The sequence below is a fragment of the Scomber japonicus genome, chromosome 1 (genome assembly GCF_027409825.1).
Source record: "Scomber japonicus isolate fScoJap1 chromosome 1, fScoJap1.pri, whole genome shotgun sequence".
In the NCBI taxonomy this organism is placed as follows: domain Eukaryota; kingdom Metazoa; phylum Chordata; class Actinopteri; order Scombriformes; family Scombridae; genus Scomber; species Scomber japonicus.
The window spans coordinates 18,222,806-18,247,717 of NC_070578.1; the positions used below are offsets into that span (position 1 = coordinate 18,222,806).

General features: G+C 37.3%; 1 protein-coding gene across 1 annotated transcript; it reads right to left on the reverse strand.

The window, feature by feature from the left end:
• Positions 1-240: 240 nt before the first annotated feature.
• Positions 241-24,446, reverse strand: chs1 (chitin synthase 1). The gene is made up of 34 exons (XM_053318065.1): positions 24,400-24,446; positions 21,616-21,751; positions 19,803-19,988; positions 18,821-19,022; positions 17,741-17,901; positions 17,355-17,430; positions 16,718-16,836; positions 16,033-16,210; positions 15,683-15,779; positions 15,341-15,437; positions 14,522-14,643; positions 14,124-14,219; positions 13,775-13,939; positions 13,511-13,658; positions 12,972-13,037; positions 12,698-12,873; positions 12,401-12,459; positions 11,423-11,623; positions 11,140-11,308; positions 10,829-10,944; positions 10,463-10,642; positions 9,040-9,144; positions 8,796-8,913; positions 7,777-7,858; positions 7,436-7,686; positions 6,699-6,814; positions 6,450-6,531; positions 6,171-6,324; positions 5,175-5,279; positions 4,849-4,959; positions 3,814-3,951; positions 3,577-3,656; positions 2,954-3,020; positions 241-321 (listed from the first exon to the last, which is right to left on the reverse strand). Exons 1-34 carry the CDS (start codon positions 24,444-24,446, stop codon positions 241-243), a joined length of 4,287 nt encoding a protein of 1,428 aa, XP_053174040.1.
• Between the last annotated feature and the right edge of the window lie 466 nt (positions 24,447-24,912).

Here is a 24,912-nt window from a genome sequence, read left to right on the forward strand (position 1 = left end):
CTTAGATTTATTACATGTGATTTCCCTTGGGCCATTTGGCCTCCTAAGCTAGATAACACTCATTCCTCACTGGTTGGTAGGCAAAACGGAATAACTTAAGCAATTTAGAAAAAGAATGATTTGATGGCCATTTGCAAACCCTTTAATGGATGAAATAGCCCTGAGGGGGTGAAAGATCTGCCAGTTGGTTGCCACGGGTGATGTCAATGCACACTTGCTGTTACGTTTCACTGGTTGAGATTACAGGTCTTCCATGGTGATGTAAAGTTCGCTGGCGTCGGGGTTCCCAATAGTTAAGCCATTACCATCATCAGGGTCAACCTAGACAATAGAAAGGGGTACACACACACACACACAGAATGATCTCATGAGCTGCATTGAAGAGGATAAACACACATTCCCAACATTGTTAATAGAATGACAGTGAGTATACGTTTGTGTGTTAATTGTTCTCTGGCTATCTTTGTTGTACAGAGTTTTAAGCAGCATGCATATAGGCGACTGAAATCAAAAATAAAACAGAGTCAACCCCTTTTGAAAAGCTGCTTAGTGAAAGTTTTGTATATTTTATATTATTTTGTTATATTGACAGCTATGACAAATGTTATGTTAATATCTTAACTATGCCTGGGTTATTTAAAAAATGCATTCACTGACCTAATGCAATCTAATACAACAGCTCTGCTATAAATTATACTTTCACAAAGCTTTTTCAGTTTTTGTGAATTGTCAGAAAGATGACAATGCTACATTTATTATTGAGGCCATAGTGGGTGGTGGCGGTGTATTATAGCCTATTGAAAGGCGTTCCTAATATTTTGTCCACCACATTATACATAAGGAAGACAAAGTATAGGAGAGTGTATAGATATTTAAATGCAGGTCGTTGAGTATACTCAACGACCTGCATTAGATATATCATAGATATATCATAGATATAGATATATCTATCTATATCATAGATATAGATAGATAGATATATCTATCTATCTATCTATCTATCTATCTGGAACAGCGCCCTCTGGAGTACAACATATTAATTACATGTCAATCAACCTGTTCTGACGTAATGCGCAGCGCAGGTAACTTTTTTTTTTTTTTTGCAGGTAACTTTAGACGGCAAAGTTTGTATCTCGATAAATTAAACTTCACGCTACTGGAGTGGAAAACTGTGTGAATAGTTAGTCTGGTTTAAAAGAGCTCTTAACTACTCAGTAAATTAAACGTTACAAAGCTGCAAACGTCATTCAAATTAAACAAACCGGAGAGTTAGCAAGTTGTCTATGTGGTGAAGATGTCGAAACCGACAAACGGACTGAACTGAGGAGAGAAACTGCTGGGAGGCCGAGCTACCCCTAAAACTGGACTATCAAGGACAAGCCAGACATTAGCCCACCTGTGATACAGGTAAGTGAAGCAAACATACCCCTCCTCTGTGGCTTTCATGGTGACAGCAAGGTGGCCAGCCGTGGTTGTCTTAACTTGACTTCACTATGGGTATATTTATTGTAATGGGTAAACTGTAATGAGCCATGTTTGTCTGAATATTTGTGTGAAATTATAATCAGGTATAGTCGGGGTTTTTCACTCATAGGTCGCTTAATGAATGCAAAGAGTGTGGTAGGGCTCAGAAGAAACTACAAATTCCCAAATTAAGCATTTTGCCATTTTTTGTTTTCAACTAATGGTGGGTGATTTGTGGTTGTTTTTCTGGCAGACAGCTGTTTCTTTTCCCTCATCCTTTCTAATCATCTTAAACAATACATTTGACAGGGAATATGTAGTTTATATGCCTGTAAATGGAGCTTGCAGTTGTGTTGGTGGGAGTCTGAGTGTGATCTTGCAGTTCATTTAATTCTTAAAGTGGCTTACATATCTTTAATTTAAAAGACCATTGTGTAAGATTTAAGGGGATCTTTTGGTAGAAATGGAATAAAATAAGTTTCCTAAGAATGAGCCCTTTATATCTACAGGCTTCAAATCTTAAGTGTAGATACTGTCACTCTATTTTAAGAGGGGCTTTGTCACTTGGCTTCCTTACATTTTTTGACACAACGCTAGAAGACAGCATTGGGATTGGGATCCTGCAGCACCCAACACAAATCTTAAAGGAGCAGGTGGGTTTCACTTTGCGGTGGATAAAAAATATACTGTGGGTCCCGGGATTTAGCTAGCACTAAGCAGAAGGATGGACTCAAAAAATAAGGTTGAAAAGACGATGAATGCAGGTCATTACAATACAAAAGCAAAGCAGGGCAAGTCTGCTGACAAAGATGGAAACCAACTGGATTTTGTGAGAAATGTGCAAAAGTATAGATTTTTGCACGAGAATACCTTTAATTGTTGCACTAGTAGGTCTGTAATTATGCACTACCTAATATTATCTTATTACCGACAGGCATCTCTCACTACTACACAGATCTTGCGGGATGGGCCAGCGTCAAAAATCCACAAACACGTTATTGCACTACATGCTTTGCAATGACTAAATGCTGTTAAACCTCTTTTGTACATTGCCCGGAGAAATTAATATTTAATGGAAATTCTGTGTGAATACAGCATTTGTAATTTGTTGTGTAGTATTTGTGTGCCAGTAGTGTTGGCCTGATTTTAGATGTTTATCAAATGTTAATGTGCAAGTTGTCTTAATGTTTGTGTGTCTGAAGCAGCTTCCTGTTTGTTTTAGTATTTGTTAGTAAAAAGGTAGATTTGTGCATGGATAAGCTGTTACTTTTTTGTGTTTTTATGATGACACGTCTGTTGGCAATGTAGTTCTCTTCCTTTAAAAATATTGTGTTGAATGGCCCAAGTGGCATAGTGCCTGCATATAATCAAGCCTCTGCGGCTTCCATTACAGTAAAAAAAAAAAAGAATTCCCTGCAGTCTCATAGGTGTGTGTGTGTGTGTGTGTGTGTGTGTGTGTGTGTGTGTGTGTGTGTGTGTTGTTACTTACCTCATCTTTCGGTTTGTAGTCTTTCTCTGTACTGCGATAGGACACCACATGGATCAGAGTGTAGATCCTGCAAACATAGTGGCACAAAGATGAAATGTGGATATATGATAATGAAGAAATAGAAATAGCACAATAGTTCCAAGAGCAATGTTCAGGACATATCATTATAACTCTCCATATCCTTATATAACACTTGAATTTATTAACCAAAACTTTTCTGCTTACAGCTGGGGAAAATATTTGGTACCTGCTACTGAATCAAACCTGCAGTATCTGAAAGTTATTACATTTTCCTGTTTTATTTTAAAGGTCATTCTGTGAGTTAGATATAGTCTTTGTTTCCACAGCTGTATGTGTTCCACACAGAAACATACAGATAGCTACACTGAAAACATACCCATACATAAACATATAGCATGTATTCACCAGCCTGTATCCCAAGATACTGTGCACATACACCCTCAGATGAGTCTGGATCTGTGGGTGTGTGGTCACTCAGCAGTAAAGCTGTCAAATACATTTCACAGGTGTGTGTGTGTGTGTGTGTGTGTGTGTGTGTGTGTGTGTGTGTGTGTGTGTGTGTGTGTGTGTGTGTGTGTGTGTGTGTGTGTGTGTGTGTGTACCTGTGATATAACATGGCCAGGAACTGGACGACGAGCAGAACAGCAAAAGACAACAGGAACATCAAACTGAGAGGTTCCACCTGTCAACACAACAGTAACAGATATGAGGATTATGTGTTGCAGGCATTATAACAGTACTGACAGACATTTATAGTGTGTCATATAGATTTCAAAGGCCTCATGTAACTATCTCCATCTCTGTAGTCTAGGAGTTTCTGTTCATGTGTTTGTCCCAACCTTGAGGTAATCTCCAGAGGGAGTGCCGTTTGGATACAGTTTCGGGATCTTAATGCTGATGATATCATTTCCAATGGCCTGCAGGAAGAAGGTAGCTACCACCCAGAGCACGTTGATGATGAAATAGAGGAAGACAGCCTGTGGGGAGGAGGGAAAACTGAATGCTGTTTTTGATTTTTTGATTTCTAATTTATTTACAGTGAGTGATAAGTTGGATGGTGGGTATTATCGGATGATGTTCGCTTATCGCAAGTACAGTAGATCCATACAGAAACAAAAAGCATGTTTAAGTAGTTTGGAAGCAGTGTCGTCATCACATTCTTTTCATTTTTTGTGACCAACATTTTGTTTTGTTTTCTACAAGGTTTGAAGGTGTACATCAACAAGTAACTGCTGTCAATAACATATGCATATACACAAGAGTATAAACGTATGTGTTTATAAATAAATAGTTGCTGGTGCATTCAAATAAACTTAAATCGACCCTTACCTTTGTTACATTTTTACACATTTGTTTGTTTAGGTTAAAATGCTATTAATAAGGTAATGGTACTCTAAAATGTAAGAGAGATCCACCAGGCATAGAAACTTATCATTATTCCATTTCTCATATGGTTCTGTGAAAACTCTGACCAATCATATCATTCGGTCTGAATGATATGATTGGAGGGGAATGGAATGCGGGGGTTGGAAATAGGAGGGAGGAGGAGTTGTTACTGTTCAAGTTTTTTCAAAGTGCTGTGTGAAAGGCAAGAAAGGTAAGAGTCGCTTTAAATAGAAAAGCGTTTTACCCAGCATGACACACCCCAAAATAGACTGCATCTTATACACTGGTGCGACTTATACACCATTTTTTACTGTACTATGTACATAATTGTACAATGGACAATAACTACTGTATTTTTTGTATAAAGTATTTCTTAAAGTATTTATTATTCTTATGAAGATGCAGCTTTATGTGAGCCAAAATTGATAATACACACAAAAATACAGACACATTTGAAAAACAGTACATGCAGATAACTGATAACTAACCTTGTTGCGCAGTGACTTTAGCTCTCTTGTGACCTCGTCCTTATGTTCTTGAGTTTCAACAATAGGTTTCAAGTAGCGCTCGAGTAATTTTTCCCAGAAGTCGTGCTCACCCTACACACACACACACAAACAAACACACACAGTAAATGGACCACTTTTTCAGGATAGCAAGTCCATTTTGCATGTTAGATTTTTTTTTTGACCACAAAATTGATCATGAAATAATTGGTTAGGATGATTTAAAAAAAAAAAAGTGATAGTTGTATCAATCCGAAAAAAAGTAAAACAAAGAATGTAAAAACCTTCACATTTCCCCTGTATCTTACCTCATCCAGCCTTTGAACCTGTGGGGCAGTTAGTGTTTTCTGGATGGCGACTCTGACTCTTTTCTCTAATTTCTCTACACGACTGGTCCTAAGGATGCGTCGAGCCTGGCAGACAGAAAAAGTCAATTACTCAGTAGTCTGATGTGACATAATTAACAGAAACATTTTGTTCATATTGCGTATGTTATAATGGAAGTTAAAATGATAAAAAACAAATATATCAAAAATGAGCAATGTTAAAGTCCATGTAAAGTAAGAATAAATGTGTTCTAAGTTTGACATACCACAGAAAAGTATGTTGTAAACCACCCTGCCAAATTTGAATGATAAAAAAAAAAATGAAATTAGGCTTCAAAGTTGTGTAAAAATCAGCATGTCTCTGCTCCCAAACGCTGTGGGAATGCCCGCCGAGTTCACTGGAACCCCGCCCCCTACCAAGTGTCACCTGTCAATCAAAGTCACCATCTCTACCAGAAACATGGACGCTAGGTCTGAGAGCTTTCTGCTGCTAATTCAGCTGCCAGCTCGGCGGCTAGCTCAGCAGCTAACTCGGCGGCTAGCTCAGCGGCTAACTTGGCGGCTAACTTGTCAGCTAACTCAGCTAACTGGCTAACTGTAGACTGTAGTAGTAGTAGTGTGCGCTGAATGTATTTATACCTCTACAGCAGCAGGGGCGGGTTTATGCTAATCACCGCCGCGTTACGTAACGTGACGGTGATTCAGACCTGCCCACTAAATCCTGAACACAGAAATCTTGAAACACAGTTTGTGAAGCCTAGCTCCACAATTCAAATCTAAATGGTTGAAATTTTTACACCTTTTTTAGAAATACATTTATGACCTATTTAATATGTTTAGAAGAAAATGTCTGAGTTCACTTTACACAGTCTTTAAGGAGGTAAAACTTAGCTGGTCTAGTGCTGCCAGATCTATTGATTTAAGAACACACAATTACTTTCTTTAATCAAATCAATTCCTTATCTGTTACTGTCATACATTCTGTGTCAGAGTAGCCTCTAATTCTTCCAGCCGGCTTTCTGGCAGGATATCTTCAGGCCCCACTTCGCTGAGCTCTCCATTAAGAGTGTCTGTTAGCATTAAGACCAGCTCCTCACACACATCGTCCTCATCTTTGTTGCGCAGCGCATATCTGAGGATAATAAAAGGACAAGAGCAAAGGATAACACGAATAATTAATAACTCACACACGTTAGCTTTCTTATAATAGTTAATTCACTTGTTTTCAGTGACATTCTTTAAATGTTAATGATTTACCGTATTTGTTCTTGTAAGTTTCTCTTCATGTTGGCATAAGTCAGCTTCTTCAAAAACTCTTCTTTCACCGGTTCAACCCAGACTACACACACACACACACACACACACACACACACACACACACACACACACACACACACACACACACAGTTTTGAGTTTGTTCACTTAACAACATTATGATAATACATTTTGCACACTACATTTCCTGTTACAGTATTCAGGGCAAATAAGCAGCTGATGGTTCTCACCACTGACAGGAACCTCCTCTGTCTCATCCGCGTTCATGACCATGTCATCATCATCTTCGTAATCGTCTTCATCAGATGAACTCAGTGATATGCTCAGTTTTTCAGCATAGTCAGCACTGTCAAACACACATTTTTGTAACTGCTGAGATGTATGGATTTGACATTTCCGCTGTAAAGTTTTGTGTCCTTCTACAAGAATAGAGGATAACTTAAGCCTAAAACATGTATTTTCAAAATGAGGAAGTGTCCACAAGGTGGAACATGAACTGTACTATGTGTGATTTCAACATCAAGTACAGAAGTTTGTGTGCATGTGTCTGCATGAGAGACAACTTGACAGATCAAACAGACGACTGACTTAATGGCAGACCAGCTTTCTGACTCATTCTCCTTTGGATTCATTCATTTTCTTCACCGGTTATCCTCTCTAGAGGGTCGCAGGGGAGCTGGAGACAATCTCAGCTGATGTACTGGAGCGAGAGGTGGGGTACACCCTGGACAGGCTGCCAGTCAATCACAGGGCTCACATATTATAGAGACAGACAACTATTCACTCTCAAATTTACACCTACATGCAGTTTAGAGTTACCATTTAACCTAAACTGCATGTTTTTGATCTGTGGGAGGAGGTTGGAGTACATGCAAACTCCAGCTTTCTGTCAGATTAACTGAAATATTTAGTTATAGATGAATGATAAATAGATAAAGGGCAAACAGAAGAGAAGAAGGATAAATACCTGCCACTGGACCCAGCATCAGAATTTTTTCCCTCCTTCTTTTTCTGTTCATCAGTTGGGATTTTGTTTGATTCCTCCTCAGTTTTCTTTTCTTTTTCTTCTTCTTTGATGTCGTCAAGTCTAACTTGTGGCCCTGGCTTTGAGGCTGCCTGTTCGGTAATTTCTCCGTTGGTGATTGGAATGGGAGGGGCTTGCTGTGCAGTCTGGCCTGTGATTTGCTGAATCATCAGATTTTCCGTTTCCTGGCTTATCTGTAGATGAACAGGATATACTTAATTTATCCATCTATCAGTACAAATCTATACACTGGAATACAGTCAGTAACAGTTTGTCAGCAGTACCTGGATCTTCATGTCCCAGCAGCAGAGTCGACAGGTCTTATCACACAGAGTATTATGTCTCTTCTTCACCTCTCCATCTCCCCTGAAAGGCAGAGGATCAACAATCAGACATGAGGTACAAAATTTACAAACAATAGAATACAGGCAGACCTGCTGAGTGTTTATTGGGGATGCAAATTGGAGTCAAAGAAAATTAATTATTAATTAGTGAATAATTGGAGAACAATAGGCTGCTCCCACTGTGATCTGGGCTGAATAGGCATCAGAAAATGGATTGATGGATGGATCGTATGATGAATTGATGGATTTGTTTGGTTTAACTTTACATAATTTATTGTCATAAAGTCATCACACCCTCAGTCCACCTTTTTGCAGCTTTTATTTGGTTTGCTGCAACTTTTTAAAAACTTTTAGATATTGAACAGAAGATATTTTCTTTCTTGCCTTTTTAAATGTTATCTTTAACCAAGCGCATGATTGTCATGGTAACTGTGAGTTTTTGATATGAACAATTTATATTTTTACTTTACTCTCCACTTTATTCCGTATGTACGTCTGTATTGTCTTATATATATACCATATAAGAAGATTTTTATTAGTGTGGGACACATGTATGCATGTTGAGGTATCAGTGATTACGAGGATCATTGTTGACTTTAGAGTCCATACTTAAAATGAATTGATTATAGTAACACCACCACAAATGGCACTAATACTACCAGTTAAACATGATATTGACTATTACTATTTTTAATGCTTTTGCGCTTCTGAATGTTATTTTTATTTTAGCACTCTTAAGCTCTGATGACAGTTATCTTTGCTGGTTGTACAGTGATAGTGGTGAAACCAGTAGACAAAGAATCAACAAACCTATTTTTTTAAAGATGAATTGATGATTTGTTTCTAAAATGTGAGGATTTGCTGTTTCTTTTGTTTATCATTTATAAATTAAAAATGGAGCAATTAAAGGATGAATCGATTGGTTTCACTACTCCTAATAATGATGATCAGTTCAGTACTTGTTGGATTCCCGGGTGCCCCAGGACACATTGTTCATGTTAACCAGTGAGTAGATGGTCAGTAGAAGGTATCCACTGGGGATACAGATGAAATACATCAGACCATAGATAATCATCCCTGGAGGAGAAAATAAATACAATAAAATAAATAACGTCAATCGTAACATAATAACATAACACAACACAATACAACACACTATAACATAATGTGAAAAATGTTAATAATTATCTATTATGATCATACCAAACTCCTCTGGGTGTAATATAGCTGTCACCAGGTACATGATTGTCATAGAAACCAAAAACAGGCCAGTGGGGGTCAGGAAGGTGCCCTGAATCACCATGTCACCTAAAAGAGGAAGGTAGTGTGAGGATGTGTGAATGTCAAAGATACATTTACTGAATCATAATTTGATCGTGTATGTATATGTATAGGGTTGTAACAAAAAAATCGGTTTTCATTTAAAAGATGCAAGTGCATCGGTACACGGACCCCTGGATCAGTCTAAATGTAGCATGAATCAGCCGATGGCCCAATTACAAAGTTATGAATTGATTTGATGAAGCTGCTGAAAGCACCATCTGCTCCTGTGCAGCTCTCTCTCTCACTTTCTGATTCTCCCATAAACCTCTCGCGAGACTCATCACAGCAACGTTAAAATAGCGCTCTGCTTGCAAGGGAAAGACTTGATGCAGCTTCAAGTCTGAAATCCAAAGTTTGGAAGAGATTTGGATTTTACAAGAAGAAAGGAACACTAGATAAAACTGCTGCAATATGTAAGGAGTGTAAATATCACAAACTATAATAACGATATCAACATCCACACTATGAACTATAACGTCCTGTAAACAGCAGTATCAAGCACGCACTGCCCGCTTCAGCTGCATTTACGAGAATTGATTATTGATATTAAAGTTGTATGTTGTACGTAGAAATAAAAAGAAAAGCAGAAGGGTTCAGAGGTGGGTGTTGATCAGAAGTATTTCTAAATTTATTATCCAAAGAAATCACCTCTGGCTGTCACCCGCTGGCTGCATTAAAATAAATAGTCATCTGTCTGTTTCCAGAATTAAAACGATATTTGCAGGTTTTGAAGTTTTACTGGAAATGTCAAACTGAATACAGATTTTGCCTTAACTCTCTTGTGTTGGCTCAAGCACTTATAACATTACAAAATGAGACAAGGGATGTCTTTTAAAATTCTGTTATTATACATTTCTACCCTAGAAGCTTGTTCTCTGATTTGAGCACACACCTTTAAACAAAGAACTGTATCAGATTACATAATATCCGAATTGTATCGTGTCGAAATCCTACTGAATCATTCCTGAATCGTATCGTACTTCATGTATCTAGGTACGTATCAGATCGTCTTATATTGGAGAGATGCACACCCCTAATATATACACTAAAATTACGTCACAAAGAGTTTTTACTCGGGGGTTGAGCATAGCTCAGCGGGTAGCGCACCCGCCCCATGTGTTGAGGCTATAGTCCTCGTTGCAGGCGACCCCGGTTCGAATCCCGATCCGAGCGGTCTTATCCTGCGTGTCATTCCCCCCTCTCTGCCTCCTGTTTCCTGTCTCTCTACACTATCCTGAACATTAAAGGCAAAAAGCCCAAAAAAATATACTTTAAAAAAAAAAAAAAAAGAGTTTTTACTCACCGATGATAGAGAATAAGGATGCGGTCATGAGGAATGCATACATGATACTCATAATGGCAGCAATAGTTATTTGACTATTTGCCTTGGTGATAAAACAGATGATGATGTAGAACACAGGAGGAATGCATGCAATGCCGATGGACAGTGTCCCAGTCATTTTGAAGACAAACTGGAAAGCACCTGGCAGGAAAACACAGAGGAATTTATACAGGACAGATATAACTGGACATGGACAAAGTTAATGATGGAGATTAAACAATAACGTTGAAGGCCAGTCATACATTTCACAAATATATCGGCCTACCTGCAGCCATTCCAGTAATAATGGGCTGGAAAAGCACTAGATTAGATATGAATGTACTTTACCTGCTATCATGAGAGTCACAGACGCTGGCCCAAGGATAGAGGAACCAACAGTGAACATCTGGTAGAAGATATAGAGCCTGGATATGGAGGAGTTTCTCTTCACGGTTTCTGCACCACTGCAATTTAAACCACAACCACAAAAACAGTTGAAATTGTGATTACAACCCCCCCCCCCCAAAAAAAAAAAATTAGACTCTAAATCATAAAATGTTTGCTGAAATCAAATTTTAATTTTAATGTTTTTAAACTCTATATTAACCAAACAAACAAACTAATTGAAACTCTGCTAATAACACTGCAATAACACTAACCTGTGCAGAAGGTCCAGTGTATTAGCTAGAGTGGAGGGCCCCCATCGTCTCCTCTGGTTGTAAAACTCTTTGAACTCCTGCGGTGAGTTGGTGTAGGCATCTGAGGCAGCATTGTACTCAACACGCCACCCTTGCTGCAGTAGCAAAGTACACAGCCAACGATCCTCCCCTAGAAAAGTATGCAAGACACAATAGAACTCAGAGATATGAACTCACTAAGAGGAAAGGTTAAGGGACTAAACTAGAAGAGATAAGAATGCTTGTGCCAAATTGTTGTACCAACCTTGGTCATATTGCACATATTCGGAAGCTCTTGTTGAAGTTGTGGTGTATCTCTTCATGACATTATCATCCATCAAGGCTGAGCCTCTAAACAGACTGAAACATCCTGGACTGCACAGCACCGAGCCAAACACGTGTTCTGCTGTCTTTTGTAACCAGTGACCCACAGCATACTCAAACTTCTGGTACCACACCATGGGACCTGAGTGGTGAGTCGCAGGGACAGTGTGATGGGAGAAAAAAATAGATAGGGAGAGATAAGAAGGGAAAAATTACAGATCTTTCTGCAAAATAGCTTGAATCTAGATCTGCATACACTCACATACAGACCCCATTAATCCCACCCCATATTAACCCCATTCACAGGTTAAAATCTACACAGAGATTACCAGTGTTGGGAAGCCTGTATCTTGATATTGATATTGGATTTTTTGCTGATATCTCATATGCCGATATTTACCAACCCATTTTGGTTGATTGCTGATGCTGATACTGATACATGCATTTTTACCCACCTGACCGAGGAAACTATTACGCATGCAATCATAGATTGCACTAAGTTTGATCAAGAAACAATATATGAAGGAAGAACTCAGGAAGACTGGAGTTCAGGAGCTCAGCATTAAACCTTCAGAGAACCTGCCAATTGGGTCAAGCAGTAGAGTTTTTTGTGTTTATTAGCTGACTGGATCTCTGCCTTCTGTTTTTTTCAAACAGAGTGGTACATCCTGTCAGCTGAGCAGTAGATCCTCTGCAGACTGTTTCACCCTGACTATCCTGGCGATGAAGTAGCATGTCAGATCGGTAGAAATGTTCATTTTGCTCTGATGCCTATATTTCATTTTAAAGCCTTTTCTGTCTGACACGATGATAATATTATTGTGCAACCCTGATAGAGGCCCCCAACTAACTTCACTGAGTAACTGTGCTGTGTATGAACACAGAGTACAGCATAATATAACACTTTAAGTTTACTTACCCATTCCTGTAGGATGAATTCTACCACAGGCTGCTCCTACATTGTCATACATCCTCAACCTGTCAGTCACAATGCATGTTTTAATTACAATTTTTGAACATGTTTTATATGAAACAAAAATCAATCAAAAACAATTATCCTAACTGGCTAAATGACAAATAAACTAGCTACATAATTTCCTGTCCACTTGTAGTATCAGTGAATTCTTTGAAAAATAAGGATTATAGAATAAATCTGTTCTGTTCTGTTCTGTACATTTATCTGTCGATAAATGTATCTGCCTAACTCACAACTAACCTGTCAACAAGCAGAATCACAGCTTTAGGTTGGAAATCAGTGTCTCCATCAAGAGCCAGGATGTAAGTATGGTCATCTGAGATGAATTTTCTCTTCTGGTCACTGTCATGTTGGGGCAACATGTAAATCTCACCATACATCGAGATCAGACTTTCTCTGCCTGGGTTATTCTGGCGCTGGACCAAAAAGGACAGGCGTACATTTTAAAATTTGTTACACACATATACACAGTCAAAATACTACAGATTTTACCCAGATGTCAGAAATGTCTTACTGTGATCTTCTGAGGGTTCTTGGCAATGTAGCCCTTCCAGCCGAGCAGATAATAAAGATACATTATCTAAAAGACAGTCACATACCAAAATGGTGTAAAAATCTGTGATGAAAATCCATTTAAAGGAACATGATACATATAGAAAAGATAATATAATTATGTAAACAATATCATTCATAGTAATTCATAGTGGATCATACAGATGCCAACAGATCTACTGCAGTACAATTATATATCTGAAGAGACCTTTTATTTACAATATACTTAAATCGAGTTTTAATGCTTACAATAAAATGCCATACATTTACTGAGGGAAAGGCCTGAACTCTTGATACATATCCATAGAGTGTATTTGGAATAATTACTATGTGCAGTATTTGTCCCTTTTCATCAAAAGAAACACCTTTTTTTCAGCAGTGCCGTGCAGAATCTAGTATTATTGTTTTACACTGAATAGCATCTTGGATAGCAACACCCTCTGGATTTACACACATTCACAGGAAATTGCAGACGCTAAAAACACTACCACTACTTCTTACCTGAGACCATCTTTTCTTGTTCCGGATCAGAGCTTTGTCTTTTAGGTGAACATAGAGCATGTTGCCTTCAGGCATAACAAACATCAGCCTGCCACCATAGGGGGCATCAATGACCGACACATCATCAGGTTCTTTATTTGTAAACACCCTAAATAGATGGATGGATGGAGAAATGGTTGGTTAGAAAAATTGATGGATTTATAGACAATTATACTATATATATGTACAGTATGTATATAGATATTGATTGACAGATAGTCTCACCTATAAACCTCTATGACAACCTGGATCAAGTCATTTACGTAAGAATTAACCAGCCTTTTTCCTGTTTCCTTTTCAGTCATAAAAGCATCATCCACAAAAATGTGACTCTCAAAGTCAAAACAGTCCTTATGATCCTCCTTTGGATCGCCTCGATAGCGGTCCAACCTGAAACAAGCAACAAATCACTGTCACAGTACTGTAAAGCAAAAGCAGTGATGTACAGTGATATAGCCTTTTCTTCTTTTTAGCTGCTGTTAAGCTGTATTTTAAATAGATATTAAAATAAATCAAACTCATGTTGTGAGTTTCATACTGGGATACTTAGTATGCAATGATAGTGATCTCTAACCTGAACATGGAGGTCAGAATCTTCAGCATTTCATCGTAGGTCTCATGCCACATGGTGGCACAAAGATAGATCACACATTTCTGCATGTCGTCTTGGCTGTAGCGAAGAGTGGAGAGAATAGATGAGGTTGTTAACACATGCTTTAAACATGCACATTCCTAAAAATGTAGGGAATAAACTTGAAACTATTCTGTCATTTAGGTGGGGAACTGTTGCAGACATGTGTTGCAGTGATTTCATGCAATAAACACATGAACATACAGCTCATTTGGCAATATACACCCACTCCTTTCCAGTTTTGTAAATATCCACAAAATGCTTTAACATATGGCCAAAATAAAATAAAATGAAATAAAAATGAGATACACAGGGAATCTCTGTTCATAAACTGCTCTCACCTCTCTTGGTTTCGGGCTCGTGGCACTTTCATCTTGGTGTTGAGCAGCAGAGACAGGTCAATGAAAGCAGATTCATAGAGACGACGAACAAAGAGCTGAGAGGTTCTCTCTATACGCTGGACCTGAGGGATGGTGGACCAAAGAGGCACTTAGATGTATGTCTTTGTTTGATCTTGGTTTAAGAGGCCCTTGACATTACTAATAGACCTAAAATGTTATCAAAGAAATCACATTTTAGGTGTACTGGTAATGTCACAATACATGTGTGCCGTGTTTTAAGGTTGACCCTCTTACTGTATAGTAGGATGTAGTTTTAGATTGAATGGCTGCTTGAAACTAACTCAGAACCTGACTTCTAAAAGGCGGCTCATCCAAATTACAATTTATGATATATTTTCTCACTTCCTTGTTCCTTATTCGTATCCAGCCATGCAGATACTTTTATTTTTTCTGTTCAGGTTTTGAGGTTTCAACCAATCCTACTACTATCTTAATACAATCAAGATGAGTGGAGTTTTGTTTATAGTGCTCATACACTTTATAAACAACTTTTGAAATCATCTCTTTCCAAACATAGTTTCACTGTTAATTTGTGTAATCCACAGACCTTTAAAAAAAATTTCAATGCTGTAAGCATCACAAATCACCTACAATGTAGTCATGGCAGAAGACATTTGTGAAACTTGTTTTTATAATTTGGTTGACGCATCCCTTTAATAAGCTTGTATATAGTGGGCATGGAGGTGTCTGTGTGTGTGCATGAATATGTGCGTGTATGCTTGTGTCTGTGCTTGTGTCTGTATGCATTTTTACTGATACCTGGATCTTCCATACGTAGTAAGTACATGTGACGAAGCCTGCCCACATACACAATCCCTCAAGTGCAAGCATGGAAAAAGGCCATTGAAAGTAGTGGCTGTCAATCAAAAAGTAATCAACGTAAGTAAAATATAAATACATATAGATGCCTGTACATACATAACTTAGTATATACAACATTATATACCAACGAAAGCAGATTTCATATATAGACATTTTACCAGCCCCACATTCAATATATTTCTAAACCATTAAGGGTGTATGAATCAAAAGTGGCACACCTGCTGCTGAAATACAATGAGCAAAAAACACATGCACACATATTGACACACAAATATGTACCTGTTAAGTGAGGTGTGACAGATGCTCCTGGTGATTTCTAATAGTACCACAGGGGTTGTGTTGTCTTTGCCCAGGGAGTTCAAGCTTGTACAAAAAACTAGAAGGGAAAAAAACATTTTATGATGTTTTAAAGTCTTCTTACTGTTCACACATACAGTAGGTTACCAATATAAAGTTTACAGATAAATTGATTTGCCTTCCAAAGTAAAGTATACACAATGACACATGACTGAACAGGTACAAACATTTTCAGGTTTCAGATGTTATTTGGTTGTTTATTGATGCATTGGGAAATATATAACTCAAGTAAATAATCAGTATTCAGTTAATGTTAAAAAAAGAAGACACACGTGTTATGTTCCCATGGTTTGCTCCATCCAATTTTTGTGCCTGGGTAAGGAAAAGTATCAATCCCAACAACAGCACAGCAGGTCCTGTGCAACATACTGGCACTGCAAAACTCATCCTGACTGCATGAATCTTACAAGCCACCACTCCAAACCAGTGGCAGGCTGCTGAGCACAATGCCTGAAAAAGGAGGCAAGGGGCAAATTAATGTCATATAAAATTCTAGTACTAAGACTATTGCATCTACATCTGATTTGCATGATGTGCTGCGAAATAGGATCTTACAGTGAACTGTTTAAGACACAATTTGCACATGTCTGGAAAGCAATGTCAAAGTCAGTTTGGCGCCATATTCTTTTTGCTGTTTACATGCTGCCCTTTGGTCATGCATTTACTAGGCACATGCACTGCATTCTTTCATTTTTATGCAGATGATACACAACTATGTCTTCCTGTTCACCCTATTGATTCTGGTAGTTTTTAATAACTGCTTTTTACTACATGTTGTCATGTAACTTTCTACAGTTAAACAGAAATAAAACTGAGGTTTTTTTACCCTCTCAGCTTAAAAACATCACACCATCTGCCAAAAATGTTTCTTTTTTGATTCAAATGTAAACTTCACAAACTAAGTGCAGGCTTATTCAGCCTTATTTTCATCAGGTTTTCCATCTTCCTTTAACCTACCTGTAAGAAAAACAGCACCAGTCCTATTTGCAATAATTCCCAGTCGGCATCCCCAAGGTTAAAGTCTGACCATTCGATTGAATCCTCAATAAGAGCATAGTTGATCAGGTATACCGCTCCTACAAAAGCATACAATGTATCACTGATATAAAAGAGACAATCTAATAAAGTAAAGCATAAATATATACAGTATAATAACATTAAATATTAAAAAATATATACACTATGTCCAATATTAACATGAAATTAAGTGTAGTTATTGAAATTGTACGAAATTTTGGGTTTCAAATAAATATAAGCAGATTAGGCTGCTGTATAGAGTAGAATAAATGGAGCAGTGTTGAATTGTGCTGCATAGAAAACAATTAAAGCATGGCTTTACAAATTTGAAAACAACAATTGAACAGCTCGATAGGATCCTCTGCAATTAATCTTCACCTTTGACATTACAGAAATCTGTCGATTTTTCCAGTGAGAATGTGGGAAATTTGATTTTTACAGTCTAAGCATGGCAAAACATATTGTCATGGGGTGTTTAAAAAGACTTGAAATGTCTTTTTGAACACCAACGTGTAATGCTGTCAGCATGTTTTTTCAGTGTTGAATGTTGATCCAGACAATGATGGCAGATAATTACCTATCACCAGTATCCTGAGAATACTGCTGATGACAAACACAAAGTCCCTGAAACCGTCCAACTCCGACAATGTTTCCTGTAGTTAGATAGAAAGAGTTGAGAAAAGAGTTTCACTGATCATGTCAAGTCAATATATTGTAGTTGCACACTACACATATACAGGCCCAAAAACGACTTTATTTGATTTCCTCCCTTTCATTGATTTCACATCTTCACAATAAATGAAAGGAATTAGACGTAGTCAGTGGAAGATTTCAGCTTTTTAAAAAAAAGTAATTTTCTTGTAGTCTACAATGGGGTGAATGGAGCTGATAGGGACATGGTTTTCCAGTTTGGTGCAGTAGAAATGTAGAAGAATAGGAACACATCATAGAAAAACACTCTACCGGCATGCTGTTTGTAGCTTGCAGTGGATTTTCCCACCAGCAGAGGGAGATGAGTAGTGAAGAGAAAATTCCAATTGCAATGTAGATGAAGCTTTCAGAGCTCTGCCCCGGAACATGTGATTCTACACGCACATAGAAGTCAATTCCCAGGAGGCAGTAACCTGTTAGGTAGTTAGTAAAGCAGTTAGTTAAGCAGTTAGGTAGTTAGTAGGTATGTTTCTCTGTCCATCATGCCATTGAGTTCAATTGCAAAGCTAATTACTTCCAAATTCCAAAATGCAATATTGAAGTAATTGTCAGTTTATTTCCTGAGTAATTGATACAAAAAAACAAAAAAACAAACTGCTCTGTTATTTACACACACTGGTTACGTAGGTGATCACCTATGTAGCTGGCATGTCAAGTGACATACTTTCTTGTTTTTCTCCACCATGAGACGTGGAGCTTGCAGCCTACAACTTATTTTTATGTTTGAGTGCTTAAATCAGAACTTGTCAGTTTTGACAGTCAAGACAGTAAGTACATCTGAAAACATTTATCTGAGAAAGTTGTCATAATTAGGATGACAGCTTTACTAAACTAGGTAAAGTATGCAAAAGCACAACAATAGCAAGAAAGTGTAAGAGCTGCGTTGACTGATAGTTAGAGAGATACTTCAGTTCAGTAAGAACCTGAAGACATAAAGTACAACTGCAATGTGTTCCAATCAACTGGAGGAAACAGAGAAACAGAATGACATTTTTTGTACTGTCGGAGGAAAAGGGAAACCATTATTCTGTTCTTCCTCTTTCTGCTTCATTCATCTCCTAGGTCTAATTTAGGACATGGAACAACGTGTTGACACAAATTACCTTCTATGAACAAATAGAAACTTACAAAAGTAAATTTTATGTAGCAGTGATTTTTTCAGTCCATTGATAAAATAACTGTGTCAGAATAAGATCAAACCGAAAGAGGGATGTAACACATTGTGAGTCTGTAAAGGTAGCCTTGTTTAAAGTGATACCAGTGGCTTGAAATGACTTAGATGGACAGGCAGACGGATAATCTTTCAGATACAGTAAATATAAAGAAAGTTACCAGTGAGTGTGAGAATGAGGGAGCAGATTGGGAACACAATTTTCCAAGTTTCTCTCTGTAGTCTGAATACAATCTGCAGAATCGCAGACACAATGCAGACACCTCCACTGATGAAGAGATTAGTCAATACGTCAAACTGAGGCATAACGACGAGCACCAGGACTGAAGTACCAAGTGACACCAGACACTCGATGACACAGATCTGAAAAGGAAACAAACACAGACACCATGATGCCCACATACCACTTAGAGTATTTCTTTGGACTACAGATCCATGAAAATATCAAGTTAAAGCTGTTAAAATTGTAGATTTAGATTGAGTATTTTTTCGATACGGATGGCTGTTTTTATTCTTATGAATGTGATGGAATAATATAATAACACAGCTATACCCAAAATGATTGACACCATCATCAAAGTTTGAAATACTGACACTACTTCAGTTTTATTAATGTGTCTCTATCCAGTATTGACTTGACAATGACAATGATATTGAACTACTTGTCTTTTCTTGTGATATGTGGATCTGTTGACTGTTCTGTAGTGACATTGAGGCACTGCTGTTTCCTGTGTGCAGTTTCACATTATGAAAATCACAAGAAGCAGAAATCTAAATGTGCACAAAATGGCACATTTGTGTAATAAATTTGAAGTTTAAAGTATGATTCATTAGCGTAGTATGGCTAAAATATGCAAAATGCACATGCTTTTGCAATATGAGTATTAAAAAGTAAGTAAAAACAGTACTTGACTTTGTTCTTCAGCTCATAAACATTAAGGAGCAGTGTCATTGTTAATAAATAACAAAAGTCAGAACAAATATTGCTGTAATATCTTACTACTACTAATAATAATATATATAAGTAATATTAATAGTAATAGTAATGTTGGAAATTAGTATATATGATATAAGGTCTACTATCTGAATTGTTGTAATAACAGCATGTTACATGATAAATGAGTGTGCTTGAGAGAAACGTACAAACGACATGGTCTTCATGTTGGGTTGTACAAAGCTCTTGAAGGCACACCTCCACAGTGATTTCAAAAACACCAGGAAGTTGGGCCAGACAAGGCAGAACACCAGCATTAGCATGTAGAACTGCTTTTCCTTTTTTTCGCGTAGGGAGGTTGGACTGGACAATGTCGACAGCACCAAGAGAGAGCCCTGATTGGACAGAGACCAAAAGTTAAAGACACTTACAGATAGTTACAGTTAATCACATCATACAATAGATATGGGTTTCCTTCTTCCTTCAGTTTGAGATTTTATAGACCTTAAAGGAACATATTTGACTTTATCAGTTGGTTTAAGTGCAGCACCTACTATAAAGTACCAAGAATTCCTTATTGCATTACGGGCCTCATTTACCCTCACACCAATAAGGAAGTTTCTTGGGTTCAACTGGTATCAGTTCTCTTTGATTATATAGGAAAGCAGATACTGTAACATTTAGGGAATACATTGTTTTCTAATTTAGAGCAGACCTGTGATGTCATCAGGAAGGATGGAGAAAGACAATACCAAAGAAGGAAATTGCAGATGGAAAAGCAGAAGCAGAAAAAACATTTAATGCAAACAAATGCACATGCTGCAGAGACAGACTGCAAGAGAGAACATTGAATGATATCTGTAAAAAGAGACAGAAATACACACAGAGAAGAGAGATACAGATAGAGATACAAGCAACAAAGGGAGGACTGGGTACAAAGGGATCAACTATTATAAGCCCTGCCCTACAATAAACAGCAGTTGCCTTGTGGACAAAGAGCTAAGACATGCTTGTTTTTGTAAAGTTAAAGTTCTGATGGAAAATGTTTGAAATGCCAATTAAATACTAATCTAAAACATTTTCATATAAATAACAGTTTTTTGCTGTTTAGGACTGACTGATGTAATCTTTTGTAACATGTTTTTTTCAGTATACACTATAGCATTCAGTTTTCCTATCACCAAGGATTAGTTATATATTTCTCAGGGACAACAACTCTCAGATAAATGCTGAAGGATGTATATCACTGAAAATCAAAAGCACATATTAAAGTTAAGTGTTTTGTTTATTTAAAATAAGTTTTTAATAAGCTATGGCAATCACAAACGTCCCCATTTCTAATCTGTCAAATCATAGGAACAGCTTCAAACACTGCTGCCATCAACATTTATACCACAGGCCTAATCCTGTTAGTCTCCTTAAAACAAAACCAATTATGAAACATAACATGAATCTATTTTACATTGTGTGGAGTGAACAGAGGAAGAATTGGGAAGCTTTCATAAGCAGCAGTCGACACTGACAGAACAGATCCCGAAAAAAAACACCTACAGAAAGTCAAATGCTCTTAAAAGAAAACCCAAGAAGAGATGCCACAGTACCAACAATACTGTTTGATGGACAAGTGATCAAATCAAAACTATTCAAAGTACTTTCATTCAAAATTCCATTGCAAAATAAATGCTTCATATTATAAATCAAATTTCAGAGACATCCAAAATTAAAATTATGTTTTTTAAAAGGCTTTCTTAAGTAGAGCACCTAATTGTGACAAAGTCATACATATTTTTTTCAGTTATTCAAATTTTGTCTGTGAAAGAAAATACCATAGTTTGACTTATCAAAAATGATTAAAGGCAATTTCTGTGGTGTTTTTCATGTGAACATCAATTCTGAATAAAAAATGACCCCTGGGATTTTAGCTTGAGGCTTCACATTTAATAATTTAATAAATAGAAAGAGAAATGACTTCGTAAAAAGATTGATGGACAGAGAGATTGACAGCTAGCAAGGTAATCATACCTTTGCAATAACAGCACTGGTCAGGACTGCTAACCCCACAATAACAGCGACCAGGTACTGGGCCAGTTGGAAACATGTTCTCTTCTGTTCCTTCTCAGCTCCTATCGGGTTCAGCTGGAATGGATCCCATGTATCTCTGTGACACACACACATGGACACACATACATTGATTAACTTCAACTGTCATCATAGTTATCACAGCCTGGGAAATAAGAATGGCAGTATGATAATGGACTATGAAAATGGCAACTGAATAATCTAAAAAAAAGAGAAACAAATCATGTATTTTGGCCAGAGTGAGTCTCAACTCACTTAATTAAGCTGGGATAAGACTGTGATTTTATTGATTGTGGAATTTAAATGAATACATATGAAATATACATTATGTCATGTAGTTTGAGGAATGTGCCAGTTTACTGACCTAAGACCAGAGGTCTCAAGTCTTAATGTGTTATTTTTTGCTTTATTAACTTGGTGGAAAGTAACTGGAAAGGTGCGGCAGTGAGGTGGTTTTGACGGGAAAAGTCGTAAACCATAACGTAACCATAGCGTTGACCTGTCAAGAGGATGCCAATGAGATCACATAATGATTGTTACGCTTATGTAATCATGATAATTCAATAATTGGCTGATGCAGGTCATGATGATTTGTGTGGAGACAGGTGCTGTTTATGTATCCTGGAGGTTCAATAAAATGAATAATTTATTAGTCTGTCCACAATAAAAAATAGAACAAATAATCTTTAGATAAGATTCCTCCTTCAGAGTCTGGATAGAGGTCTTAGCCTACCTGCTGTATTCAGTATCCATGTCTTGTTTTCTTTCTGTACATTTTTAGATTTCTTTCGTCTTTCTGCTTTATTGGAGTCAGTTTGCATTGATGTGAGGTGAAGGGTTTTTTGGGATGGAGGGAAGGGTGAATGGCTGACCCAGGACATTACAGGTACATATTGTATCAGGCATCTAATCTGACTGAGCCTCCACTATATCTCGGACTATAACCCAGGTTTTTAGCACCTCTAAACCAAACTAATGAGTGTCTATTAGCCTCTCTGCTGCGTCACTACTGGTTGTTTACTGTAAAACACATAATAATCATCAGGGTGTAGGTTCTCCACCTTGAATTGATAAGAGCTTGTGATCTTTGCTCCAGATCTTTGCTCCAGCAAAGTGCAGGTGGACGTGGTGTGTGTGTGTGAATAGTGACACACTTTTCTTGAATTAAATCGGAAGTCACCACACAATTCACCATGGTAGGCCGTTGATTTGAGAAGAGTTTTAGACACTTTGCTTTTGGTGTCTAGTTTTACCATTATGCTTTTCATACTGTGAATTGTCTACTAGATGCCCTGCATCCCAGTGATTTATTTTTCTCTCCAGCTATCATTTGTCTGCCTGGCTCTACAATAAGATTTGTTATACTTGTCAGCTGCTGTAAATTCCTTAACCTTTACAAGAAAACCGAGTAAAGATAATTTTCTTCTCTACAAACATCAGCATATAATACCAGTCTGACTGTAGTAATGCTATTTCTTTGGTATAAAATGTTTATTGTTCTTCTCTTGGCCTTTGAACATAACAAATCGGTTCTCATCATTCATCACAGTTGCTTAACACTTAAAGTAATGTTAGACAAAAAGCATGAATGATAAAAATGTTCTATTTGCTGGTTTTCTCAGACTTTCCGTGGAATTTTCTTTTCTGAAGTTTAGACTTTGTGTTGAAAATATACGTTGTTTTTCTGATAAAACTTTCACCTCATCATATATAACACATAGCACATAATAAATGAAATCAAAAATATTCTAAACCTAGAAACAACCAGATACTTTGACCACAAGGGTAAAAGTTGTGATTAAAATTCCAGTACATATTTAACATTATTAATTTATACATTAAATGGAGCAGCACTCCCCTAACAGCAGTCAGTGTCTGTGGGGATGTTATCAGCCCCGGCAATAAAGAGAAGCACAGCAGTGCACAAGGGAAATTAACTGTTTCTTCAAACTGTAAATTATACCAAATAGAAACCTGGTAATACAATACTTTATGATATATCACTTGGCGAACAATCTCATATTAATATCCATTACCACTATCTATCCTGCTAATAATTAACCTCCTAACAATGATGAAGAGGTTAAACTTTGATTGCATGTAATACATAGTGGTCTCCTTCAAAGCTTAATGGTGTTTCGAATTTATTCCATTCTAAATCTGTCTCACTTGTACGACCGATAAGATACAACTTCAAAACTTCATGGCATGACAAAATCCACCTCTGTAGCTTTGCTAGTTCAAGATTAATCCATGTCTACCTTAAATAAGTCAGTAAATTTAGTGTAATTCTGTCACTTCCGGCAAGTTGTGGTTAAGTACAAATACTAGTGAGATTGTAAATTGTAACCTAACCTTTATAACTGCCATACACAAATGATGAGTGATAGTACAAATAAACAAAACAAAACTATTGCCATTCCCATGGTATCTTTCTACAAAAAGAGATCATGCGTCCACAGCACAGAGACAGTTTTGTTTAACAAATCTACCAAAAAGCCTCACAAAGACAACATGGGTCCCAAGAATAAAAGTAGCCCCCAGAGAAGAAGACAGGATAATTAATATCAAACTATGGTAGCTTAGCTCAATGGGCTCAATGTATTTAAATTCAACTCGTGTCACATATCTGTCTTGATTCTATAGCATTGGTGACTTTTTTAAACAAAGCAGAAATGAAACGTGATCACCTTTAAGAAGCAGAACATTGTGAAGATGAGTTTTTACCTGTGTCGTCCTTCTCTTTTCTTTCCTCGGTTTCTTAATTCCTCCATCTTGCTCGTCTACTCCACTCTTGTTTTATGGTGGCTTATGTAGAATCTGCGTCAGAGACAAAAAATTATTGAAACATGGAGCTGAAGTCAGTTTTTTTTCTGACAAATCACCAAAAATAAGCTATATATTTACAGTGAACGTGGATAAACAGCAAATAACTGAATTTCCTTTAATAATGGCTCATTGATCTCATCAACTCAATTTGAAATGAAAGAAAACAGAAACTTTACCATGTTATATTGATACTTACTTATTACTGATAAGAGATTTTTCTTCTAGTCTTCAGTGATCCTCCTCTCGCTGCTTTGTATCTTTTCTTGTGTCTTCCACGTCGTTCAGCTACGACTCACAAAATCTCTTCAACACTCATTTTAAAGTTGGTCTGAAAATTGTAAAGCTTGTATTCACAGCAAAGATATTCCACACAAAGTTTCTGTTGGAATCCAATGAGAAAGCGACTGAGCC

Coding starts and splice junctions, on each gene's coding strand:
- chs1 (XM_053318065.1), bottom strand. CDS start 24,446: ATGGAGGAATTAAGAAACCGAGGAAAGAAAAGAGAAGGACGACACAG. Junction 13,659..13,774: donor GTTGTCATAGAGGTTTATAG/GTGAGACTATCT, acceptor CCATCTATTTAG/GGTGTTTACAAATAAAGAAC. Junction 13,038..13,510: donor ACAAGAAAAGATGGTCTCAG/GTAAGAAGTAGT, acceptor ACTGTCTTTTAG/ATAATGTATCTTTATTATCT.